The sequence below is a fragment of the Perna viridis genome, chromosome 2 (assembly GCF_037379345.1).
Source record: "Perna viridis isolate PV_CMFRI_1.1 ecotype Kerala chromosome 2, ASM3737934v1, whole genome shotgun sequence".
Taxonomy (NCBI): Eukaryota; Metazoa; Mollusca; class Bivalvia; order Mytilida; family Mytilidae; genus Perna; species Perna viridis.
Genome location: NC_142446.1, coordinates 6,592,345 through 6,611,310, shown reverse-complemented (window position 1 = coordinate 6,611,310; position 18,966 = coordinate 6,592,345). Strand labels below are relative to the sequence as shown.

General features: G+C 35.1%; 1 protein-coding gene across 7 annotated transcripts in view; it reads left to right on the top strand.

Annotated features, from left to right (window-relative positions):
* Positions 1 to 22: 22 nt before the first annotated feature.
* The window catches only part of LOC148623472 (mirror-image polydactyly gene 1 protein-like), a 56,945-nt gene continuing 38,001 nt past the window's right edge, over positions 23 to 18,966 (top strand). Inside the window, exons 1-3 of one of the 7 annotated variants that reach the window (XM_088565274.1) lie at positions 35 to 159; positions 1,276 to 1,462; positions 16,616 to 16,855. In XM_088565274.1, coding sequence (XP_088421400.1) covers positions 16,824 to 16,855 — 32 coding nt within the window. In that variant the 5' untranslated portion in view covers positions 35 to 159; positions 1,276 to 1,462; positions 16,616 to 16,823. Of the gene's footprint in view, positions 533 to 1,275; positions 1,463 to 6,248; positions 8,317 to 12,694; positions 14,023 to 16,615; positions 16,856 to 18,966 lie in introns of those variants that run through there. The other 6 variants (XM_088565277.1, XM_088565273.1, XR_015919445.1 and 3 more) reach the window with 6 other exon arrangements.

The window sequence follows — 18,966 nt, the reverse complement described above, 5'->3', positions numbered from 1 at the left end:
GTCAAAGACCGTGTAAAAGTATAAAAGAGCTCATTAAGAAATGCCAAAGTATATAAAAATCACAATTTTTTGTCGCTGCCTTTTAAGCCTTGATTTAAAAGACCCTAGAAGTTTCAGTGGTTAAGGAGTTGCGGATACCAGTTGGTAACCCTTGTCTGAGTAAGTAATTTAGTCCATGTTATATAATAAAATTTAGTCCAATATTAAACGCGTTTAAGTACACCAAACAAAGTATTTTTTGTAAAAATCCACCAAGAAATGGAGGTGTCAAAGTTGCAAAAAAGTGACGAACGAACGGATTGCGTTTTTAACTGATGGGGGGGGGGAGGGCACGGTGGACCCTCCCAGCCCATGGACTATTTTTTACTGACAACTCTCTAAAACGGAAGATACTAGTAAACTGATTATAAATTGTGTGGATAATGTTATCCGACCATTGTTGATAAAATAGCAGGTGTCTGTTTCTTTGTGTCGATCGTTTCAAGAAAGTGCTGTTATAACGGAACATGTACACATATAAATGAGGTTCTTGGTAAGCTAATATGTTTTACATTGAATGCTACTATAAATGAATGTATCAATTATTATATTTCTTTTCTTTGATTGACAGATGAGTCGTTAAACGGTCTAGTGTTTTAAACATCTGTAAAACACGATTACTTCTTTAATCACCGTCCCTAATAAAGTCAGTCCTATCACTACAGAATTTCTATGGTCGATATGAACTCGTGGATCGTTACGGTGTGTCCATCTGCGCCATGAAAACTGATTTGTTAAACGTGTCATAGTTTTTCTTTCCTCTTTCGTCTACCCCGGACTTGACTTTTTTGAGCAACTCGGCGGATGTTTCTAGAAAAGCAGAGGATGCTTACCCTAACGGTGCACCTGGTCCATGCTCCCAGTTTTTAGTGGAGTCCGAGTTGCGTGTGTCTGTTTTCCATGTCTGGTCTTTCTCCCTGGATTACGTTCTTTTGATTACCGCTATAACCTCGGTTTCCTTGATTACTCTTTCTATGATTTTCCGAGTTACCAGGTATTAAATATGCTCGTTGTCACTTACAACTAAACTGGTGCATTTCGCATTATGGGAAGGCTATGATATATTTCAATCAATTGTATTAAGTATTTAAAGTCCTTTAAAACTTTTATTTAATTTAAACAAACGACTATGAAAAGCTACGATAAACTCATTGTTAGAAACCTATGATCATTTTCTTTGATAAAAATTTAAGGTAGATTAATACCTTTACTTTTTTCCACACGATTGGGTGAAAGTTGACAATTAGACATTGTTAATGTACGAAAAGAACAATAGCTCGAACAGACATGTCTGCATTTTGAGAGAACAACTCAAAGTTCGACAGCAACACTCTACCGAAAAGTCAGTCATATGAGAGTGTACACAGCGAAAGTGATATTATTTTTACATCATATTGGATATATACTTAAAAATAAAATACAGGTAGGTCATGTATATATTATATACAGAGAATATTTTTGAATTGTAATAGGAAGATGTGATTGACGCGAATACACATCTAAGCTTTCGGATAATTAAATGATATCAATATCGATTGAGTTCCTTGTGTAAGTTACAAATAACTTCGTTGGAATCATTGTTCATAAGCTTTATTAACTGTAGAAAAAAAAAAAAACATGAAAAGCGAACAAGCGTGAGATATTCCGAAGTTAGCCAACAAGCATGAGATATTCCCAAGGTACCGGACAAGCTTGAGCTATTCTGAAGTTCGCTAGCGGCATTGCTTGATCAGAAAACCTTATTAACTTGGGAGATGCAAATGAAAAATATTTTGTACACATACTACAGTTTTGTGCGCAAGCTTCATGATATTTTTGCACACAAATTGACGAAGTGATAAATTAAACACTGACCGTTTTATTAGAAATTCGTCTAAATTCCAACTGATTAAATTTTCAGAAAGTGAAATTATGAACAAGCACAATCTCTCGCTATCTCTTTACAAGCTGAGCCTCGTAGATCTTACAATACACTGTCTTCCCAAATCGCTTAAAAATATAGATTTATTTCCTCTTCAAGTCATTGCTCAATAACCAGGCTTTCGACTTACTAGTGTGCTCGAAACCATAAACAAATCTATATTTTTTAAACAAAACTTATGAATATAACTATTTCTGGATTGTTATAAACCCGCTTGAAGTGCTTGATAAATTACATTTGCCAATATGGGATCTTTCGAATTTGAATTTTTACCCTCTACACCACACTTCCACATAATCTCATAAAACAAAAATTGTCATATCTTATCAAATAGTCCTTTGATAAATCGGGATATGAATATATTTGTTCGAATTCTTTCAAACCATTTTAGTAGACTAAGGATAAACATAAAAACTACTTTAATTGAACTTCTTTTGATATGCTTATAACACTCGAATTCCTTTTAGACATCATTTTCGTTCGCTTTGTCGATACCGTTTATCGTCAAGGTATTGGAATTGTCATGGGGACCAATTGTGCACCACTTATTGCGGACATCTCCCTGTGTTTTTACGAATCACAATTTACGACCAAAACAAAAAAAATCCCTTCCCAACAACATTTGGTTGAAACACCTTCCGATATTTGGACGATATTTTGGCTCTTAACAGCGACGACTTCAATATTTGGACTAAAGATATATATCCTGCAGAACTTTCTTTGAACACAGCAAATATTGATATTAAAGAATGTCCGTTTCTTGATCTTAGTATTCAAATCAATTATGGCAGACTTAATACTAATTTACCATAAAAGGGATGGTTTTTCATTCACTATTGTTAACCATTCGTTTTAGATGGTGACACTCCATATGGTGTTTACATATCACAGTTGGTACGATTTGCTCGTATTTGTAACTATGTTTCGGATTTTAACGAAATAAATCTTATATATAACCGAGGAATTACTACATCAAGGTTTTCGATATCAGGAGTTCGTAAAAACAAATTGTTCAACCCATACAAGGAACTCATTCTCAAATATTGTTGCTGGAGTATATAGTGGTAACTGTTTCGTTGTTATTGTGTATAATGTTGTTTTGGTGCCAGCTGCAGCCTGCCCTGTGGTGTGAGGGTTTCCTCGTCGTTCATTGTTCAAAGACATATAGGTGACCTTGAGTTATTTTTTTTTCATTTCCGGTGGGGTCGTTGTCTCTATGACATATTCAGTACATCCATTCTCGTTATATTCAGTAGATATTCATATGAGCTTAAGTCATAATCTAGCGTATTGTGGACAGGATTTGGAGTAGTAGCGTTCCCGTTCTCATACAAGCAAAAAAAAAAAACAAAAAAAAAAACACATAGGCAAAAAAAAAAAAACACATAGGCATGTGTACGATTTTTTTAAATAGGTACATTTAGCGATCTTTGGGTGGCTTAATGACCATGGAACCAGATTAAACACCTGGCAATGAATATTAATTCATATATATCGGGGCCCTGCTAATTTATATGACCTATATAGTCTTGTAACGAGCCCTGTGCCGGTAATGTTCAATGCTAACGATCATTTCATGTAAACCTCCCATTCTCATACAAGCAAGAAGCACATGCAGAACACGCGTGTATGATATTTGAGAGGTACACTTTTATCTCGTATGAAGCTAGAACTATGACGCTATGGCAGTAAACACGGCACAGATCTGCAGCATAACGTGGAGTATAAGTTGTCAACTTTCCTTTCATCTGTGGTAACATCCCTTTAGTACCTGCGTATGGAGTTTTCATCACAGGTACTTGGGATCGGGATTTTTTTTGTGAAAAAAAAAAACAACACAAAATCATAAATTATAACAGCAAATAGTGCACTTATACTATTCATATATCAGAAAACTTCAGTACTATTATAAGTGTAATATTTGCTGTTATGATTTATGATTTATTTTGATTTATTCCACTTCGTCCATGGGTGGACATAGGGCGACTACAGTTTCTCTCCATTCACTTCGGTTTTGGGCGATGGTGTTACAATTCTTCCACGTTAGTCCTACTCTCTTCAGTTCAGAGTTCAAACCCCTCCTCCATGTGTTCTTTGGTCTTCCTCTTTTTCTTTGCCCTTGGGGATTCCAATCTAAAGCTTGCTTTGTAGTGTTTTTATTGTTCTCCCTTAAAGTATGACCAATCCATTTCCATTTTCGGGTTCGAATGGTGTTTTCTATTGGTTGTTGTTTTGTTCTTTGCCAGAGTTTCTTGTTTGTTATTTTTTCTGGCCATCTGATATTCAGTATATTTCTTAGGCACTTGTTAACAAAGACTTGTATAGATTTCATGGTGTTTTCTGTTTCTCTCCAGGTCTCGCAACCATATAACAGGACAGACTTAACATTGCTGTTGAAAATTCTGATCTTAGTAGCCGTTCTCAGTGTTCTACTTTTCCATACTGGCTTTAGAATGGAAAAAGCCTGTAATGCTTTCATCTTTCTGGCTTGTACATCTTCTTTGCTGTTATAACACACGAATTCGTATTTTTCCTTCTAAACAGAAAAAAAATCCCGACCTCATGTACATGTATTTTGTTCAACGTGTCAGTTTTCCTTTCCTCTTTCGTCTACCCCGGACTTGACTTTTTATGAGCAACTTGGCGGGTGTTTCTAGAAAAGCAGAGGACGCTTGCCCTACCGGTGCACCTGTTCCATGCTCACATTTTTAGTGGAGTCAGAGTTGCTCATTTACCTTTGTTACTTTGTTACTTTACGTTCTTTGTTGTGTTTGTCTGTTTTCCATGTCTGGTCTCTGTCCCTGGATTACATTCTTTTGATTTCCTCTAGAATCTTGGTTCCCCTGATTACAAGTGCAAGAAGTCATTAACAATATTAGCGAGCACGGCGAAGCGGTGTGAGCTCTACGGTTATTACGGGTACTTTCTAAATTTCCCTTAAGGTTCCCTAATATTCCCTACTTGCGGAGCTCGGGATGCAGCCATATTTTATCCTGTTTTTGCAGAGTTATCTCCCGTAAGAGCAGGTGTAATTTCGAAGTCTCTCTAATCGATGTTCGGATTCGGGTGGAGAAAAGAGAGGTAACTCGAATGGAAATGGAATTCCCAGCAGACAAACACAACGATGTTTCTAAAGTTTACAGAGTGTTTCATTTTGTTGGTAGGTTACATAAGGTTGATTTTCATATGTATCCCGGGTAAAGAAAATTTATGGCAGGGTCAGTAGAACGAGAAATTCCTTTTTGACTTTCAAGATTTTCTAAAGTATCGTCGATATCGGATGGAAAACCTTATGTGTTCCGAATAAACACCTGCTCCAAAGGGAGATAAATGTTGGCAAAATGTTGGTCCGTAAGTCGGGAATACTAACGAAAAAAAAGTCATGTCCCGGAAGTAATAACAAATGACTGTCCTTACGGAGAAAATTCATCATTTCCTTCGATCAAACAAATAAAATAAATATAGCTTAAGATTACGTTACAGTAAAAATAAATTCATCTTTTCTGATAATTGTCAAGTGTTTCTCTATTTTTTTTTAAATTTATTTGTGAATGTGAAAGTGAATGTGATGTTTTTTTTAAAACTTCGGGAAACACGTGGATGTATGTACGTGTATTCCCACTGTTCCATTGTCGCTGTTGCCAAGAACCTAACCAGCCTTGGAAAAAAATATAACTCCGATTACATGATCAAAATCGAAGCATAGCTTTGCTAAGATAGGAAAGGCAATCATTTTCTTGTTTTGAATTTGCAGCTGTCGTCTGAATTTTGTTTACGTCACATGTGTAAAGAATAATCAAGGAAACCAAGGTTCTAGCGGTAATCAAAAGAATGTAATCCAGGGACAAAGACCAGACATGGAAAACAGACATACACAACGAAGAACATAAAGTAACTAAAATCATACATACAAAGTAACAAAAGCAAATGAGCAACTCGGACTCCACTAAAAACTGGGAGCATGGACCAGGTGCACCGGTAGGGTAAGCATCCTCTGCTTTTCTAGAAACACCCGCCTAGTTGCTCATAAAAAGTCAAGTCCGGGGTAGACAAACGAGGAAAGGAAAACTATGACCCGTTGAATAAATCAGTTTTCATGGTGCAAATGGATACACCATAACGATCCACGAGTTCATGATGACGACCATAAAATTTCTGTAGTGATGACTATTTGTTAGAGTTCTAGCGCGATACAAAAAGTCTGCGTAGTTTCGGCAAGCTCTGGCATAACGTATGAGTTGTGATATGAACACTCCATACGCAGGAGCCGAAGAGATATTGCCACATATGAAATGAAAGTTGACAATTCCGAATGAAAAGTCATCACGTTTGTCGTATAGTTTGGTCAATAGTTTTCCTTTACCATCGATTTCTAAGTGTAGGTCAAGATATGAGGCCGACTTCACAGTGTCTGTAGTATCCTTTATCTCAAGTTCTTTTGGATAGATGCGATGTATCAAATCCCCGAAATTAGGATTGTTTAAAGATAATACGTCATCTAAATAGCGGAAACTGAGATTGAAGGATCTAGCCAAACGATATTCTTTCTGATCAGATCAAATAGAAATAATGATTTCACTTGCTGCTTAAAGATAAATAAAAATGTGCACTTGCGAAGCAAAAATTTTTTTATCCGGATCAACCACCCTCTTTGTAATGTCCTTTATTATTTTTACGAGTTTTGCACGGACGGTACATTTATGGTAAAGCTCACGGTGCTCGCTGATTTAGGCATTGCCTATTCCATATTAACAGATAATAGGACCATGTTTTCTTTTTATGATGATTGGGGGTTTTACGGTCTTGACTATTCTTACGGATCTCGCACGACCGCCCCTTACGGGGATTCTGTTAGTAATGGCAGTTAGTAGTAGAAGGTAGCGGAGCCCAGCCTTCGGGATACCTGACCGAAGAACTCAGTCAGAGTATGTCCTACTAGCGGCCGGGTTGCCGTGTTGACGCTCTGGCCTACTCCCAGACCTCACGTGGGTCCGAGAGCGTTTCCCCACTCTAACTGTTTGGAGTACGTCAACCAACTAAGGGGGTTTTTAACGTCCTTGACTACCCTGTTGGGTCTCGCACGGACGGCCCAATTTGGTAGGCTTTAAATAATTTTGCTATTTATTTAAATTGCATTTTTCACCAAAAAAAAAAGAAATAATAAGTTCAAAAAAAAATTTTAAAAATATAAAAAATGCTAAGAATCTTTTTGAAATATCCAGATGGCCCTCAAAAGGGCCGTTTAAATATGTGGAAACTGACATCTGAGGCACAGGTACATGTTCACTGTCCAGGGATTCTAGTATGAGTCACAGTCGGGGTGTTGACTAGTTGCTTTCAAGATGAACTTGTGACAGCAACACTCGGGTATTGTATGTTCGGCTTGACTTCAGTCCTTTGCGATTTCTCCTGTATGATCCCGCTCCCGCTACCATGGGTTCTCGCTCCACTTGAACCTCAGAAGTTGATAGAAGTATATGTTAATTTTGCATTTTTGGGGGATAAATTCTGACTACGAAAATCGCCAAAAATCATGAAAAGAACCTAAAAAGTATAAATTGTGATAAATGCTTAACAGAAAGTAGCAAAGAAGCCATTTTGATTAAAGCAAAAATACTCGAGGGGTTTTGACATTGAGAAATATGTCAATTTAAGTGATTTTTTCGGCGGGGTAGGGGTACATTTTATCCATTTTACCGCAAAACCCCAAGTATTACCGCAACTGTTTCGGTACTATTGTAAAGTTGATACATTGGGATACATGATGATACATACATATGTCAGTTTTCTTCGTTCTGTAGAAAGAAGAAGTTCGTAGAATAAAAAAAAAATTAAAAAAGATTTTTTGCCTCAACGAGGTATCAAAAGTAGCAAAAAATATTGCATTTGCGAAGCAAACATTTTCATCCGGGTAGACCCCCCCCCCCTTTTGTACTGTCCTTTTTTATTTTTACGAGTCTCACACAGACGGTACATGTATGGTAAAGCTCTTGGTGCTCGCTGATTTAGGCGATGCCTACTCGATATTAGCTACTTAAAAACTTATTTTTAACTTGATGTGGGTTATCTTTCTTACCTCATTTAGTAAGTCAATTTGTTTCCGTTAGTGATTCACGATATTATTACTGATATTTCCTGTTCCCAAAATGCACCGTTGTTTACATGTAGGCAAGCTACACCATGACTGATGCAGACAGTCCCAACGTTATTATATATCACAGGAGAAACGACAGAAGCCTAGAGAAAGAATTTGACAAGCGTGACGTGTCAAATAAAAAGCTCTCATGTGAAGTGAGGAGAGCGATAGAACGCACACGAAACAAGATTACCGAACTGCAAGATGAAGTAGATGAAAGGTTTTGATTGAATCATATTTCAAGATTTGTCAGTTCCTCCCATCCTAAGCCCCCTTACCTATAATATATTCAATATATTCAGTGGCGGATCCAGGAAGGTGCGTGGCCCCCCTTAGAAAGTTGCAATTTTAAAAAATTGTTGTTGACAGTTCAAGATACCCTAACTGGCCTAATGCAGGATTTGAGGTTTAATATTTCAAAATTTTCTTGGGGAGGGCATTGCATGGCCTAAATCCCCCTAGCAAATTGGGATCACTTTGTTATCCCCAATGGTGATCCTGTCTAGAAATTTTTGTTATGGAATTAGCTTTACAGCACAAGAAGAAAAATGCCCGTATAAAATGTGCTAATTTTTTTTCTTTTCAGAAACAGTTTGAGTTTTTAAAATAAAATGAGAACTTTTTTCACAGTGTTTTGAGGAATAGGAGGTAATCCTGAGAAAGACTATATTTTTTGCATACATTCCAAATGTTCATAGACATAGGTTGAATTGGTGGTGTGTAACTTAAAGTCTGCATGGTGCCAAGGTCAGGTCTCTGTCGACTGCCTTCAAAATGAATCAAGAAAAAACTTATTTTGTTTGAACTTTACTACTTATTGGCTTGTTGTTGAATTGATGCAGTTCTTATAACAATTTTATTTTAATCAAAGAAGTGTTTCAATAGGTTCAACAATGTCTGATTGAAGTGTTGTCGCTAAATAAAATTGATTTGTAATGATCTCCGGTGGTTTCATACTGCGTCTGATGCTGTCTAATTAACGTTAGCACATGATAATGTCTGGGACATTATTACACAGAAATGCCCTCGTCAAATTATTCAATGAAATAATTTTTGCTTTTGTAGAGAGTATTGGCAATAAATTGATTGCCCTTGGTAAGTGATATTGCCTTCAACACTTGTATCCACCTGTTGCCTGAGGCATTATCAACATTTCAGGCAATATCACTGTCCCTTGGTCAGTTACAATGTAATTCGCCATGATAATGTTCTCTTCATAAGTAACTATTGTATAAACGAAAATAATATATGTTGTGAAGTGGCTCATTAAGTGTAAAATAAAAAGAATAGTTTTTTTCTGTGCAGTTGAGATCAAATTTGGATTGGAGGCCCTACTACTTTGCCAATTAGTCTTAAAAATTTGCTTATTAGCTATAGTTAATAATGGATTTAACAGGTTTCTTACCATACCATTTATTACTCATTTTTATAAAAAGAATTTAAAGCCGATTTTCAGTGAAAAAATAGTAAAAACACATTTTCTACCCTCTTGAGACCCCCTGCTGTCTCACTGGTAACCATGAACCTGTTCCTGCAACCTGTTTCCTTGATTTTTTTTGTATATTTAGGATACATTTTTTTTTTTTTTTTTTTTTTATAATTTTTTATTTTTTTTCCAAAATTTTCAACATACAATATACATACAATACATTACACAATTATACATCATAATCATCTTTTAACACAATATGTATATATAAATGTTCAAAAATTGGTGTTTTTCAATTTATAGAAAAAGAATGAGCTACAGAAAGATAAAAAAGGAACTAGGGATAGCATATAGAAAAGATTTAGAAAAGAAGAGAAAAAAAAATTAAATGAATAAGTTGTTGTCCTGTTTACAATATTGACACAATTATGTTAAAACATTTTGGAATTGTTGCCATTTCTTGTTAAATAGTTCAACTCTTTTGTTTTTTACAGATAACATTTTTTCTATTTTATACATGTATTTAAGTTTTTCTTTCAGAGCAGTTAAAGATAACATTTGTTTAAAACAGCGTGTGTTATAAATATATTGTTTGATATTTAAAATTATAATATTATATGGTTCTCCCTTGGAAGTATATGATGTGTTTCCAAAAATGAAATTTAACTTAGTTAATGGTATGCTTATGCCATGTATCAAAAACCAATTATCAATTTCACTAATAACATTTTGTACAAACTCACAATTCCAAAATAAATGTTCAATAGTTTCTGGTTCTACATTGCAGAATGTACAAGCAGAATCATTTAGGATACATTTTTACATTTATGTGGTTTTATCAGGGCCTCACCATAATAATCAAAGTGCTAAAGTGATTAGTCTGTCTCAGTCTGCCTGTTCATCTGTTCACAGCAAATCGTGTCTAGGATGTTACTTTCTATATGGCTGCTCACAAGTTATCATTTTCATTTGTGGTTTCTTTTTATTGGATACTTTGCAATCCAAACTTACATATTATAATGAATGAATGGGAGGTAAATGATGTGAGAGTGAAAAAAAAAGAATATAAGTGAAAAAAGGTAACAAATCTCTGAACTTATATCATGAAGTGCCTTTCCTGCAGAAAAAAGGTTGGGATTAAATTTTGGGCTTGTGACTGATTATTGAATTGTAATAAAGTTTCAGAGCTGTATCAAACTTGATTCATATGTCCATACTTGTGCCAACTGTTTGGGGTTCCAACTTTGTGGTTGTATCAAGCTGCACATAGTGAAGCATTTTATTTGTCTTTTGATATTTGGCATAGGGCCAAAAAAATAAGTCTGTTTAGGGTTACATTCATCCCAAAAATAGGGTAGGTCAGTAGGCATTTACATTTTATTTTTTTTTTTCATTTTATTTTTTATCGACTAAAGTTGAGCCTATATTTGTAAAATAGCATCATGTTTAGGTCGTGAAGGTGTAAGTTTTAAGTAGAAAGTTTAATTGTTAACATACACATCTATTAATCATGTCTTTTAATACAATACACTTATTTTTTGTAGGAATTTTGAACAAAATATAAGTACACTGCAGTGTGGGAAACCACCGCTCGCAAGCACGCCAAATACCAGTAGATGTGTATTTTGGCAAGTTTTCATTTGCGTTCACTCGTCAATTTGGCAACTGTCATTGGCAACTTCCAAGGAAAGTTAACCAGCCAACAGGTTATTTAGTAAAACATCCCTTAACATCATACATTAAAAATATGTTCCCTACATTTTAATAAGTTTAGCTTGAACATGTCAAGTGAATTTTGGCATGATATGCACAATTTTAAGTACGAGATCACAATTAATTCCCCTTGACTTTTCTTTGTATACGAATATAGTTCCTTTTTTTTAGTGTGTTCCTTCCTGATGTTTTTCTTTGCTGTCATAAACTTTATTGCTTAGTATTGACTGCAGAAATATAGGGCAAGGATCAAATTTACAAGGGATTTTTTTTTCATTTTGTAATTTTATGTGGAAGTTGTGATTTTGTCCTATGAAAGGAGGTCAAAATTTAGGACATTTGGCAGTGGTCACTTTTCATGTCTACAGGGTCTCCAAAGCAAAGTTGCTAAAAATAAATGTTGGCGAATTTTTCTGGCACTCTTATAGAAATCTGCTTTTATACATGTGTCCATATTGGTGAAGTGTTAATGAGGTTGAAGTGGTGGAATTTTTTTATATGTCAAGATGGGTCTGTTGAAATGTACTACGAAATTAATTTTGTCCTCGTACCTTTATTTACTTGTAAAGCATTGTTTATGATCTGCCATTTTAATTTCTGGTAAATGGGATGTGCCAAAACCTATGCGACAGTCCCAATCTCGTATTAGTGTTCAAACAAAATTATCTTGGTAACTTAAGAATTGTTACCTTGCAAATTAGTTGTTTATTGTCATAATAAAAATGAACAAGAAGCAAATGATAAATATTTTCTTGTTTCATAATGATGAATCTGCTGAAATACTATTTTATTTTTCAGTTCAGAAATGGAGTAATTATTTTGTTACTGTAAAGTACATGAAAAACTTCAATGGGAGGGAATATTCAAAAATGGAAAAGTTTTTGATAAATTTAGAAACCAATGAAAAGTTTTTGATAAATTTAGAAACCAATGAAAAGTTTTTATAGCCACCTGTTCTTATTCTTTGAACTTCCAAACCTGTGGTCTAGTTTCTGTACCAATACTGCGTACTCCCTTCTATCTGCTTGCGTCAGACTCATGTAGAATAATCTAGCCTGACCCCTAAGGTTTGCGGCTAAAAATAAAAGCTTTGTGTGGTTATCCCATTGTCCTAATTCTGCACAGTCTTCAAAGGGCGAGTGATATTCTTCCTAACTTTCTTTTCCATAATAAGGCTCTGGTTTGAATGTCATGTTCATTGGATTAATGATTGGTGTGTGATACTCACGGTGATCGCCATTATTCCTGTTTTGTCGTAGACCTTGCATTCTTCTCTGGAGTCCTTGATTTGCGTTCCTATTCCGCTCATCGTCTTCCGTATCTCCTTCGTATTCCTCAAAGTCTATAAATTGGTTCTGTTCAATAGCTGCAGGTCGACCACCTCTGTCTGTGTGAAATTCTATTTCTGAGTCTGGGGAGGATGCTCTATCTTCGGCCATAACTCGTTCTATCTTTTGTTATTCTAATAAAAAATTCCGAATTTTTTTAAATTTTTTTTTTTTATTTATTCATGAAAGCACAGTATCCACCATGTCAGGCCTTTTTCCATCCCGGTTGTTATTTATTTGTACAGACAGCTTTAACATTCTAGGTTCGGATCCTGGATACTTATTAGAATTTTAGTATCCCACTTCTGACACCAAATTGTAAGCCACTCGCCGGTATCCTGTCTGTAATACCTGCCCGTGGTTACCATAATGTACATGGAGAACATGTAGCGCCATATTCATATAACTGTTCGATTTTAATAGTTGTATTTGTAGTTTCCATTTTTTATGGGTTCACTTTTTATAGGTTTTACTTCTGTGTATATATATATGCATAGGGTTTTCTGGTATTAGTCTTTGTCCCGTGAGATCGGATCTGGTATATGTTCCTTTGTTTTATTGTGACCATGGATTCCCAATGTTTGTGGTAACCCAGATACTGCTCATAAGATAGGGTCTTTGTTGTTAACTTCAAAAAGTTTATTATAATAATAATAATGTTTATATATAACGACTATATCAACTGTACGAGTGGTGTCCGACGTGGTGGGAGATAGCACTGTGCTTTCATGAAAGCGGTTTTATTATTTCGTTAAACTTTCCGCATAAATGGAGAGTAATATTAGCAGCGGACATACGAAATCATTATCTTCCTTAAGTAAAATCCATATTTGGTATAATTTCCTCACCTAAAGTCTGGAAAGATTTCTGGCAAAAATTCTGGATTTGTAAATTGCTGCCGAAGCCGCTATCTGCCATGTTGAAATACTTTCGCGTTTATATATGTTGGGATTTTGTACCAGGTGACCTAAAGCGACCAATGGCAGATTGTCCTTTTTGTGAGGGGCAAGGCGTATAGACAATGGGAAATACTTAAAACAGCAAAAATAAGTTATGTCAACTTGTTCGCTAACTGTCTTTAGTAATATATTAATGAAACAATTTGAGTGAAAGTAAGAAATGGACAAGTTGTCATAAAATAAACTATTGGACACCTCTTTCATAAATGCACATCAATATAGCAGACAAAACAACAATGCATAAGTTTCCTTTGACAAAATAGTACCCACTACTATTCTTTATACCAAAATGCATGTTCAAGTTTGGCAAGGTGCACCTTACATAAAAATGAAAACTGGGACCTTTACAATGAACCTAATGTGATAAAATTATTTTACATGCTGAAATAAAAGAGATTCTTTGACGTTTCACTCCTATCCCCGAAAATGGCAACTTGTTGACACTGAACAAAACAAAGTACAAAAAATGTTGAATAATGGCCGTGAATCATAAGTGGGTAAGTGAAACCTTGCCATAGTGAACACTGGTTTGACAAACATACAAAAATTGAAATTACTATGAAATAGCATGTGTAGTGACATGTCAAATACTGCTTGTCTTGTGCCACAAGCATATCAAATATATTAAATTCCTACCCCCATCCCTCCATTAAAAAAAAAAAGATTAATTTCCCAAGAATAAAAAAAGTTTCCTACTGTTTCTTACAATATATTCACCATAACTAAATGACCAGTGATGGTTGGAAATAAATCCAATGACAGGAGAAATTTGAAATGCTTGTTTATGGCCCATTTGAAATTTTTATCATTTTTTACAGTACCATAAACTCCATCTTTGTATGAATTATGATGAGAATATGAAACATAAGGATTGAAGATGACTCATATACAAGCTGTTACAATCCTCAACAGTATATTCATTGATTGTTTTCCATTGTAGTTGGCAATTAAATCTTTTAAGTTACAGATAAATTAAATGTCAATAAAAATCAATTTTTTTATGCATAATTTAACTTTCATTTGTTTTAAGTTGGTATGTATTTAATTCTTAACTTGTAGTTTATCATGAACACTTATACTTGATTAATGAATTCTTGACATGTTTTTATGTGTAGTTGTATATGGTTTGATACCTAAAACTAGACAAAATTTACAACACCTATTCATAATTGGAACTGATAATAACGTTGAGTATTTGTTTTTTCATAGCCTATCAAACTCACTTTCAGTTAAAAAAAACAGCATTTATGAAATGTGTGACACTGTATACTGTTGGCTATAGCAAACGGAAAGTAGAAACGTATGCCATTGTCTATATTGTTGGTTGTATCAAACAGAAAGTAGAAATGTACGATACTGTCTGTTTTGTTGATTTTATTCAGAATTACCAACTTTCCTTTCATCTGTGGCAACATCCCTTCAGCACCTGCATATGGAGTGTTCATATCACAACTCATATGTTATGCCATAGCTTGCTGAAACTATGCAGACTTTTTGTATAGCACTAGACTTCTAACAATAAGGCTTTTGGAACAAGGTTATGTTGCTACAAGATCACTAAAGAAGTTTTATGGTCGTCATCATGAACTCTTGGGTAGTTATGGTGTATCCATCTGCGCCATGAAAACTGATTTGTTCAACGTGTCATAGTTTTCCTTTCCTCGTTTGTCTACCCCGGACTTGACTTTTTATGAGCAACTCGGCGGGTGTTTCTAGAAAAGCAAAGGACGCTTACCCTACTGGTGCACCTGGTCCATGCTCCCAGTTTTTAGTTGAGTCTGAGTTGCTCATTTACTTCTGTTACTTTGTATGTATGATTTTAGTTACTTTATGTTCTTTGTTGTGTATGTTTTCCATGTCTGGTCTTTGTCCCTGGATTTCATTCTTTTGATTACTGCTAGAACCTTGGTTCCCTTGATTACTCCTGCTAAAGCAAACAGAATGTAAAAATATATGATAGCGTCCATGCTACATTTTGTATGAATATGGTATGCGAGGTGTTGGTGTCGTATAGACTCTGGACATTAACATGAGTATATTGTACCATGACGTGTCATTCCATTAGAGAAAGGTAAGAATTGGATTTGAGAAATATGACGATTTGGACCAAATGAGGCCAGAAACAAGCATATTTTCTGATTTCTGGACAATAAGTTGAGTAAATGTGTATGGATCTCCATGATATTTTACCTCCATGTGCCATACCACCAAAAGAAGGCTCAGATTGATTTTTTGGGGTTATTACTTGAACCATTTAGGCTTAAGGGGAAAATGGGCCATAAACAATCATTTTATTGATGACACAATAACCTAATAATAGTAATAGTGCTTAGAGATGACTGCCATTTTCCAACTTTTTATACTTGCTCATTTCAACGATTTTTGGTTTCTGTTGTCTGTTTGTTCCTTATCTAAGATATTGACATGGTATAATCTAAAACCAACTACAATTCTATATTTATTTGTTCAGTCAGAATCCTGTAATGAAGTGTGTCATACATCAAATTCCAAATTCAGAATTGTATCACGCTTGAAAGTTGTCGCCATTCTTGCTCGAACTGTGAAGGCTTGTCCTCAGCAGTTCTATCAAGCTGTACCGAGCAAAATATTTTATTTTCTGTTTCACTAGCTAGTGTAGTGGCATTCTTAGTGACCACTCACTGTTAAACCATTAGAACCAGTTGCTAATATTTAAGAAGATGACAAGTAAAGTCTCTATTATTGACAACTAACCCATGTTTATGGATACTTTATGATTTAACTTAAATCATTTAAGGATACCATGATCAAGTTTGCTACCATTTTACTGATGTGTATAACAGAAAAGTATGTAATAAGGGATATTGCTTTGCCAAGGATTAAAAAAATAATCTGTGATAATTTTGTCTTTGTTGGAATGTCATTTTGATCTTATTTTTGCTTGATACTTGTAACCTCATTTCTCATGCTAAAGTTATTGACCTTTTACTGCTAAATTTAAACATGAAATATGATTTATTTAATTTATATTCTTTAGATTGTGGTATGTATTTTTTTTGTTCATAAATTCTTTCTGTGACATATTATATAATCCATTTTGTGATTTGATAGGGATTCATTGATTGAGACAGAGCGAGCCCTAAGAATTGATGTTGAGAACAGACTTCAAGAATGTTTAGTGGACCCATACAACAATTCAGAAATAAACGATGAATTAAGGGACCGTCTTCCAAGAGCAAAGAAGGACAATCCTTTATTATCAAACGAGGAGAATAAAAGAGATAAGTTCACTGGTGATTCCAGGACAATAACTGATGCAATGGAATCACAACAAGCTCTGCAAACAGACAGGTAAACAAAACACTTAGTTGAATAAACTTCCTTGCTACATACACCCTTAGCCATGATAATACTGACAAAAAGTGCAAAAAAATGTACACAAAAGTACAGTGTTAACTCTTAGTGAAAATGCAGATAGTATTTAAGTCAGAGCTATCTTTGACTGGTAAATAAATGTTGAGGTTTCTCACACACTGGTCATCTTGTCTGCTACCAAACCTGACATTGTATTAACAGTCCTCTTGTCTGCTACCAAACCTGACATTGTATAAACTCCTCTTGTCTGCTACCAAACCTGACATTGTATTAACAGTCCTCTTGTCTGCTACCAAACCTGACATTGTATTGACAGTTCTCTTGTCTGCTACCAAACCTGACATTGTATAAACTCCTCTTGTCTGCTTCCAAACCTGACATTGTATTAACAGTCCACTTGTTTGCTACCAAACCTGACATTGTATAAATGGTCCTTTTGTCTGCTACCAAACCTGACATTGTATAAACAGTCCACTTGTCTGCTACCAAACCTGACATTGTATTAACAGTCCACTTGTCTGCTACCAAACCTGACATTGTATAAACGGTCCTTTTGTCTGCTACCAAACCTGACATTGTACATGTATTAACAGTCCACTTGTCTGCTACCAAACCTGACATTGTATAAACAGTCCTTTTGTCTGCTACCAAACCTGACATTGTATTAACAGTCCACTTGTCTGCTTCCAAACCTGACATTGTATTAACAGTCCTCTTGTCTGCTACCAAACCTGACATTGTATAAACAGTCCTTTTGTCTGCTACCAAACCTGACATTGTATAAATGATCCTTTTGTCTGCTACCAAACCTGACATTGTATAAACTGACCTTTTGTCTGCTTCCAAACCTGACATTGTATAAACTCCTTTTGTCTGCTTCCAAACCTGACATTGTATAAACTCCTTTTGTCTGCTACCAAACCTGACATTGTACAAACAGTCCACTTGTCTGCTTCCAAACCTGACATTGTTTTAACAGTTCTCTTGTTTGCTACCAAACCTGACATTGTATAAACGGACCTTTTGTCTGCTACCAAACCTGACATTGTATTAACAATCCACTTGTCTGCTTCCAAACCTGACATTGTATAAATGATCCTTTTGTCTGCTACCAAACCTGACATTGTATAAACTGACCTTTTGTCTGCTTCCAAACCTGACATTGTATAAACTCCTTTTGTCTGCTTCCAAACCTGACATTGTATAAACTCCTTTTGTCTGGCTACCAAACCTGACATTGTACAAACAGTCCACTTGTCTGCTTCCAAACCTGACATTGTATTGACAGTTCTCTTGTCTGCTTCCAAACCTGACATTGTTTTAACAGTTCTCTTGTTTGCTACCAAACCTGACATTGTATAAACAGACCTTTTGTCTGCTACCAAACCTGACATTGTATTAACAGTCCACTTGTCTGCTTCCAAACCTGACATTGTATTAACAGTTCTCTTGTTTGCTACCAAACCTGACATTGTACAAATGGTCCTTTGGTCTGCTACCAAACCTGACATTGTATAAACAGCCCTCTTATCTGTTATCCAACCTGAGATTATATTAATAGTTGTCTTGTCTGCTAACCAACCTGACATTTCTCTTGGGATACTCCTAACCAACTTGACACTGTTTAGACTGAAAAATTCATTCTTGCAAAAAAAATTGATATTTTTTTTTATACAACTGCACTTTTTTTTCAGTTGTATTAAATGGTATCACCCTGTCATTGTTGTGTCCTTTAACTTTAGTTTATTTATGATAACTTGACTAAAACTTATCTGATCTATTTGAAATTTTAACACATGGTTTTTAGGGTCATGGTAGATAGCCCTATAATTTTTGAGGTTTTTGCTCCACCCCTTTTGAAGTTAAGGGGTTAAAAGGGGAAAAAGGGGTGTTATCATTAGAATAGATAGAAAAAAAGTTTTGATGATTCAGATGCATATGTCAATGTGTTCCTTTTGAAATTTTGTTGTAAAAGTTTTAACATAGTAGACTTACGTTAAAACTTTATGGATTTTAACAAAGGTGTATGAAATTTGGCCACGCAAATAAAATCAATTTTTTAGCTCTCCTGGTCATTGCTTGTTCTT